This window comes from Argentina silus (genome assembly GCF_951799395.1).
Source record: "Argentina silus genome assembly, chromosome: 5".
NCBI lineage: Eukaryota > Metazoa > Chordata > Actinopteri > Argentiniformes > Argentinidae > Argentina > Argentina silus.
This window is the reverse complement of record NC_139659.1, coordinates 13841091-13849202: the sequence shown is the minus strand read 5'-3', so window position 1 is coordinate 13849202 and position 8112 is coordinate 13841091. Positions and strand designations below refer to the sequence as shown.

Genomic DNA, 8112 nt, shown 5'->3' with positions numbered 1-8112 from the left:
AACATTCCTTTGAGATTCTGGTCGATGATGACATGACTGCATCGCGCAATTCCTGCAGATTTTTCAGGTTGTTATGGAAATAATCTTTTCACAACATTAGTTGTATGATTTTGAATTCATCCACGGAACTATAGATGCATACGACACATTTCTACACGGACCAAATTCGTCGTGTACAAGAGTAATCATGGCGTTCAACTTTGGCAGCGCCGCTACGAACCCTGCAAGTGAGTAAACGTTTCCATCTAATAACCTTACAAATTAGACTTTATTGTAATATTATCGTAACCGGGAATTGGTGAAGCTACATATGACTTCCAACTTCATTTCTCACCGCAGCTAACGAAGGTGTCACAGTCAAAGGCGGCATGAACTAGCGAGATAGCTAGCTAACAACCTGGCGAGACAGGAGTCCAAAATTATCACATTTTAGATACTCCTATTAAGATCATAAACCCATGAGGAGGTTAAGAAACTATTGAGGATCTTTTGAATTATGTTGTTAGCGAGCTAGCTTCTCTCGTAGAAATAGATTACCATATAGCTAGCTAATGTTTGTTATTTTGATATACAGTAGCCTATCTGGTGCTCAGTAATGACATTTAATGAGAGCGGTATTTTACAACACGACTCAAAACTATATATGTCATTGGTTTACATAGTGTCCTATGACGAGAATCGATGGCGGATCAGGCCTTATTGGCTAAATAATACGTCCTTGTTGTTTTGGTTATGATAAAGTAACACAGTTGTAAAACCCTCATGACGGTACAGTATTGATCATATTCAAGGGGTAGGCCTATATTTCAACATTTGAAATAACTGGAAATCTTACCAGGTAATCATAAGTAATTATCACAAAAATCAAATGGTTTTACTAGAAATATTACAGACGTGGCTTTAATGTATTTATGAAAGATTAATTTAGCCTACACTTCCACATGGGAGAAACTCCTCACCCGCTTCGTCCATCCTCATAGCTCCCACTTACTACATATTTTGTTGTTGGTCAAGGCACTTCGGGATTTTCATTTGGTTCATTTGCTGCCAAAACAACAGCATCAACGTCTTTTGGCTTTGGCACCACCACCACCACCTCATCAGGATTCGGTAGTAAGTTCATATCTCTGCTCATCTTCAAGGCACAGCTTCCCCCGCCACCCTCCCTCTCCCCCCAATTCTCCATACACACACACACTCTCCTCATTCTCATCCGCTTGCTACCTGCTTGACTGATGTAGAATCTAGTTTGTTCTTGTTGTACTACTCCCATGTACTACTCCCATGAATGTAACGACTGTATGAAGACAATGATCAAATTAGAAGTAGAGTTATTGTTATGTATTATTTTATTATAATCCAACATAGATTTCTTACATAGGTTTGTTGGCCTTGACCCATGACCTTTATGGTTGCAAAGAAAGCAAGTCCCCACAAAAGGTATTTGTTTGAAATACAGGACTTAGGGAGCATGAGAAAATGCGAGGGTCATATTGAGTTGGAACTGCTTAGCAAACATGAATTCCCCTCATTGTCTAGATGTGCTAGAATAGGGAGAGTTGCTGCCAACATTCTGATGTACTGGTGAGGCTCAGAGGGCAGCTTTGAGTCAACAATTTTATTATTGCTTTGGGTATGGAAGGCGAAAGCAAAAGCCACTTGTTGTGTCCAAGGTCAGCAATACCAGACAGTTCTCAGAGCAACAACACAATGCAATCACCACAGGCCATGTGCAGGCCTTTCACAAGAACATGGAAATGAATGTGCAAAATGTCTGGGAAAAACTCCTTTTTGTGCTCTCTCTTGCTCTCTCTCTCTCGCCCTCCCTGATCAGAGTGCAGTGTTTACCTTGTTCCTCTTTATTGCAAAGACCAAAGCAGAGAAATTGATTTGTGCAGTGTTTAGGTTTGGGTCAGCAGGCGCCTGTGTTGGTATGATGGCAGGTTTAATGACAATGTTCTCTCTGTGGTTGCAGGTCTTGCAGCCCCTGGTTTCGGGGCCACCACCACAGCTGCTGCTGCACCCTCCGGGTTTGGCTTTGGCTCCACCACCACAGGTAAGACTAGGGTCAGGGACTCAGTCCACCTCCACCCAGACAACCATATCAGTCTGTCAGACACAACGAACCCTAACCCTAATTCACATTACAGAGCCAAACCGAGCTGTACTGAGCTGACCTAGTTATGCATCCACCGTACTTACTGAAACAGTGCTGGAAAGGATAATGTGAAAGGAAAATATCCGAGCCAGCACAGTTTGGTTTGGGTCAGCTCTGTAGTATGTAACCTCATTCTTTTTTGGGGTTATATGTTTGGTGATATTAGAGTAACTGATATGACTATCACTTGAAGGCTAGCTAGGGGAAATTAAGCTGTTGGTTCATTATAATAGGGCATATAACTTGTTTATTAAGGGATAATGAACCGTTTACCATTCCCACCATCTCCCCACTTGACTCCACTGTGAAGTACTACTGACTCTACACTAACCCTCTTCTGTGCCTCTCTCTCTCTCTCTCTCTCTCTCTCTCTCTCTCTTCCTTCCTCGCTGCCTAACCCCCTGGGCTGCAGGATTTGGGGGGCTTGGAGCCGGGAGCACCATGGCTGGTGGGTTTAGTTTTGGGGGGTTTGGCGGCTTAAATGCCAACGCGGCTGCAATCAGCTTTAATGTTGGGGGCACTGGTGCAGCTGCCACCACAGCCGCCTCTGTATTCAATTTTGGTAATAGCCTGACTAGCGCAGGTAGATGGCTTTTTCAATTAATTCAACCCAAGTCAACCAGTCCAGTCTGTGTCTGAAAGCACACATTTGTCCTCTCCATTTACTCCCCCCTAAACACCATTGTATCGTGTTGGTTTGGTGCTTATGTCCTTCTCCATCTGAACCCATTGATCTGTTATATGCAAGGATGTAGTGGAGAGTAAAGGCCACTTACACACCTTTTTCATGGTGAATAGCCATTTACCCGTCTTTTTACAGATTGTAACACTCATGTTTTATGTTCATCAGTTTTTTTTCGGTGCTTGTTTACCGCTACATCCCTGGTGATACGCCCCAAGAAAATGCATGTTTCCTATACCATAGGCTAGCCACTAGATCACGTTTTGAAGGATTTACAGTGTGTTTTCTGCACTCATGTCTTTCGTGTCACATTTGCCTGAATTTTCAGAGGCCTTAACAGTTTGGCAGATCTGAGGTCATTTACTGAGACCAGGACTTGTTTGCTGTTATTACTCCAAAACACTCATCTCTACTCTGGATGACCACTGTCTATGACCCTCATCCCCTCTCCTCTCCTCTCCTGCACTTCTCCTCTCTTTTTTTCTCCTCATCCATCCACTGTTCCCTCTCTCTGACATCTCTACTTTGGATGGTCACTGTCTGTGAACCTCATCTCCTCTCCTGCTGCACTTCTTCTCTCCTCTTTTTCTCCTCATCCCTCCTCTGTTCCCCCTCTCTGACGGTCTGGTTTGTGTTGCTCAGGTGCTTTTGGGGGCTTTGGGACAACCACCACATCTGCTGCTGCCGCTCCAGGGTCCACTTTCAGCTTTGCGGCTCCCTCAAACACCACAGGTCAGGACTATGGAGCTGGCCTGGCCGATGGCCCTCCTGGTGGCAGGCTAGAGAGCCTCATGGCACGGACAGCCTTGGTCCACTCTCCTGCTCTTCTGCATGGCGTCCACTAGATGGCTCACTCTACCATTCTTCTTGTTATCTCCTTAACTTTAACCTCTGCAGACAAATGTAACCTCAAGTAGTGAGCCTCTCAAATACTCAGACTTGAGCGCGTTCCCTCTACGTCTGAATTTGATCGTTATTCTCTTTTTGTTTCAGGAGGGCTGTTTGGGAACACCCAGAATAAGGGTTTCGGGTTCTCATCAGGGCTGGGGACCACCACTGCCACCGGGACTGGTTTTGGCACAGGACTGGGAACAGGACTGGGAACAACCCTGGGTGGATTCGGTGGTTACAATATCCAGCCACAGCAGCAGCAAGGTGAGAGAGGGGGTTACTTAGACGTGTGTGGGGAGTCCCATGGTCTCTACACGAGACTCTTGTTTTCATAAATGGTTGATGGAACATGATGCTACCATTATGGTAGTAGATGTCCTCATACCTCCTCACTAGTGGCATATGACAGAGCTGCATGCTTCTCCCTCTGGCCCAGAGTTTCAGGTGGGAACTTTTATAGAATTGTATTCATTTATTTTACCAGGCAAGTTGACTGAGAACATATTCTGATTTGCAGCAACAACCTGGGGAATAGTTGAGAGGGAGAGGAGAGGGGATGAATGAGCCAATTGAAAGCAGGGGATGATTAGGTGGCCATGATGGCACAAGGGCCAGAAAATTCAAATATATTGAGTAGAAGAAGAAGATATGCTTCACTCTACACATGACTTTTCTATCTGCGAAGTTCAGAGGGCTGTGCCCTCCTGAACACACCCCTGGTCTATGATGCAGCAGCCCATGGTGTCAATGAGGAGAAAATGACCCCACCTCTGACTGACCTGACCTGACCTCTTTGCCCCCTCTGTGCCAGGAGGCTTGTTCGGCCAGCAGGCCCAGGCCCAGCCCCAGCCCACCCAGCTGGTCCAGCAGGCCAACGCCCTGTCTGCGCCCGCCCTGCTGGGGGACGAGCGTGACGCCATCCTGGCGAAGTGGAACCAGCTGCAGGCCTACTGGGGCACGGGCAAGGGTTACTACAGCAACAACATCCCCCCAGTGGACTTCCCCCAGGAGAACCCCTTCTGCAGGTTCAAGGTACTGGTCCTGTGGGTTGGTTGGGTTGGCTTGTTTGTGTGTAAATGAAGGTTAAAGGTATTGCAACTTGGCTGTTGGTTGGGTGGTTTGTTTGTGTGTAAATAAACATGGTTCAAGGCACTGTAAGTGTGGCATGTTTGTTTGATTAGTTAATGTGTGAATACACAAGTGTGTGAAATTATTTCCTCCTTGGAGGACATCTTGTTCTGTGGTTCCTTCAAGTCAGTAGAGAGCCGTCTTAAGCCTGTGTAGATCCTTCTAGACATATTTCAGTCCTGTGTTAAATAACTAGCCCCAGTCACATCTGTACGAGTCATTGGCTTCCCAAGGTGTTACAGTACTTCGTTCCTGAGGGGGAACCAAGTGTTTACGAGTGTCTCTAATTGATTAATCAAGTGTTACGTCAAGACCACTTGAGCTGCAAAGAACTTCAAATGGAATCCCGTAAGCGAATTGAGTGTAAATTGATTGATTGTCCCGTCCTGTTCCCAGGCGATAGGCTTCAGCTGCATCCCGGGCAGTAAGGAGGAGGACGGCCTGGTGGTGCTGGCGCTCAACAGGAAGGAGGCAGACGTACGGGCCCAGCAGCAGCTGCTGGTGGAGTCTCTCCACAAGGTGCTCGGAGGGAACCAGACTCTCACCGTCAATGTAGAGGGAGTCAAGGCCCTGCCTGATGACCAGTGAGTGTACACACACACACACGCAGTGCTAGCAGTCAATTTGGGACAGAGCCTAACAGGCCTAATGACTGACCGTGTGTGTGTGTCTCTGTCTGTCTCTCTCTTTCTCTCTTCACCAGGACAGAGGTGATCATCTACGTGGTGGAGCGCTCGCCCAACGGAACGTCCAAGCGCGTCCTGGCCACCACCCTGTACAGCTACGTGGAGCAGGCTAACGTCAAGGCTCAGCTCGCCCAGCTGGGGGTCATCATGTCCGTCACACGCACTGAGCTCTCGGCCGCCCAACTCAAGCAACTGCTGCAGAACGCCCCCGCAGGTTGTGTGTGTGTGTGGGGGTCTGTGCGTGCGTGCGTGCGTGTGACCGCGACCAACCTATCAGAACAATCCCACTCATTTGGTTGAAAAGCATATATTTGGTTGGGGTCATTTAGTTGAAAGCATATATTTATCTTAACGGTTTATGGATTTGTTTAACCCAGTTTCACCAAGGTAGCATAATGGATACTTCATTCAGTTAGCTACTGTATGTCCAGCATCTGTAGCTATTAAGTATGTTTTGGATTGAGTTTATTGAATTTATGTACTGGGCTGTACAGTTGATGAGAACCTCACTGTTGCTCAGAGTAGTGTGTCTCCTCCTCTCAGGTGTGGACCCTATCATCTGGGAGCAGGCCAAGGTGGACAACCCCGACCCTGAGAAGTAGGTTCACCAAACTGACCCTGAGGAGTAGGTTCACCAAACTGACCCTGAGAAGTAGGTTCACCAAACTGATCCTGAGGAGTAGGTTCACCAAACTGACCCTGAGGAGTAGGTTCACCAAACTGATCCTGAGGAGTAGGTTCACCAAACTGACCCTGAGAAGTAGGTTCACCAAACTGACCCTGAGGAGTAGGTTCACCAAACTGATCCTGAGAAGTAGGTTCACCAAACTGATCCTGAGGAGTAGGTTCACCAAACAATAAGTTATTATTATAAGCTTCAGGGCAGGTTTAGTCGATGTGAATGACCTATTTTGATGAGACCTCCTCCATGATAAGGTGCATTCATATATGATTATGATGATGCAGGTTGATCCCGGTCCCGATGGTGGGCTTCAAAGAACTACTCCGCAGGCTCAAGATCCAGGACCAGATGACCAAACAGCACCAGACCCGAGTAGATGTGAGTCCTCTTTGGGTTGCAAAGGAACGGAGACTTTCCGATAAATTTCCGGAAATTTTCCATGGAAAGTTAAGCCCGGGAATTTTGCTTAAATTCGTCAAAAAAAGTTAGCTTATGGAATAAGAATGAGGAATGATATCAAACACGTGTGATTTCTGCCTCCCCTGGTGTTGGAAGTGGTTTCCTCTATTCAAACCGGTGCCCTCTGCTCTCTCAACAGATCATCTCCAGCGACATCAGTGAGCTGCAGAAGAACCAGGCGACGACGGTGGCCAAGATTGCTCAGTACAAGAGGAAGCTGATGGACTTGTCTCACAGGGTGCTCCAGGTATGGGTCTGTCTGGTGATGCTGCCACTCTCTGGGCAGTGGTCATAGGATGGGCCACCCTAGATGTTTCACACTGTCTGTGACCTCTTCCCTGGATGTATTTTGAATATTATGAACAGTTGTACAATGAATAGTACTTGATAATATTTTAAAAGTAATTCTCTACTTGTAAAGGGGTGAATGTGCTTAACCGTGTGTCTGTGTGTGTCTGTGTGTGTCTGTGTGTGTCTGTGTGTCTGTGTGTCTGTGTCTGTGTGTGTGTGTGTGTGTGTGTGTGTGTGTGTGTGTGTGTGTGTGTGTGTGTGTGTGTGTGTGTGTGTGTGTGTGTGTGTGTGTGTGTGGTCCTCTGTGGCTCAGTTGGTAGAGCATGGCACTAACAACGCTTAGGTTGTGGGTTTGATTCCTGCTGGGACCATACAGTGCCTTTGGAGTATTCAGTATTCAGACCCCTTCACTTTTTCCACATTTTGTTGTGTTATAGACTTAAAATGGATTCAATGAAATGAATTTGCCATCAATCCACACACAATACCCCAAAATGACAAAGCGAAAACAGGTTTTTAGAAATTTCAGTAAATTTATTAAAATTGAAATACAGAAATACCTTGTGTACATAAGTATTCAGACCCTTTGCTATGATGCTCTTAAAATTAGCTAAAATGCAAAAATGTCATCAACAAATCACTCTAAGTTGAATTGAGTCCATCTTAATGCAAGGATAATAGTTTGTTATTTTGGATAGGATAAAAACTTTTATAGGGTCTCTGATTTGCATAGGAATCAATTACTATTACAATTATTTTAGCTATTCTGTATTTCAGTTTTAATAAATTTACTGAAATTTGAAAGGGTTTTGAATACTTTCTGAAGGCACTGTATATACTGAAATGTATGCACTCATTGTAATGTAAGTCGCTTTGGATAAAAGCGTCAGCTAAATGGCATATTATGTATAGCTGCATTTCTCCGTGTGTGTTAAGGTGCTGATCAAGCAGGAGATCCAGCGGAAGAGTGGCTATGCCATCCAGGTGGACGAGGAACACCTGCGTGTACAGCTGGACACCATCCAATCAGAGCTCAACGCTCCAACACAGTTCAAGGTGAGTTCACACACATCAGCCCTGTCCCCCGAAAATATCTACTACTACGCTCTCTGCAGTCTGACCCTCTGAATGAGAC

General features: G+C 45.9%; 1 protein-coding gene across 1 annotated transcript in view; it reads left to right on the top strand.

The window, feature by feature from the left end:
* Positions 1-179: 179 nt before the first annotated feature.
* The window catches only part of nup54 (nucleoporin 54), a gene marked incomplete at its 3' end in the record, with an annotated part of 8410 nt that continues 477 nt past the window's right edge, over positions 180-8112 (top strand). The window contains exons 1-12 of the mRNA XM_083670042.1: positions 180-227; positions 1015-1113; positions 1976-2056; positions 3483-3572; positions 3834-3995; positions 4543-4763; positions 5256-5443; positions 5563-5759; positions 6089-6143; positions 6512-6605; positions 6826-6933; positions 7914-8033. Coding sequence (XP_083526168.1) covers positions 188-227; positions 1015-1113; positions 1976-2056; positions 3483-3572; positions 3834-3995; positions 4543-4763; positions 5256-5443; positions 5563-5759; positions 6089-6143; positions 6512-6605; positions 6826-6933; positions 7914-8033 — 1455 coding nt within the window. The 5' untranslated portion in view covers positions 180-187. The remainder of the gene's footprint in view (positions 228-1014; positions 1114-1975; positions 2057-3482; positions 3573-3833; positions 3996-4542; positions 4764-5255; positions 5444-5562; positions 5760-6088; positions 6144-6511; positions 6606-6825; positions 6934-7913; positions 8034-8112) is intronic.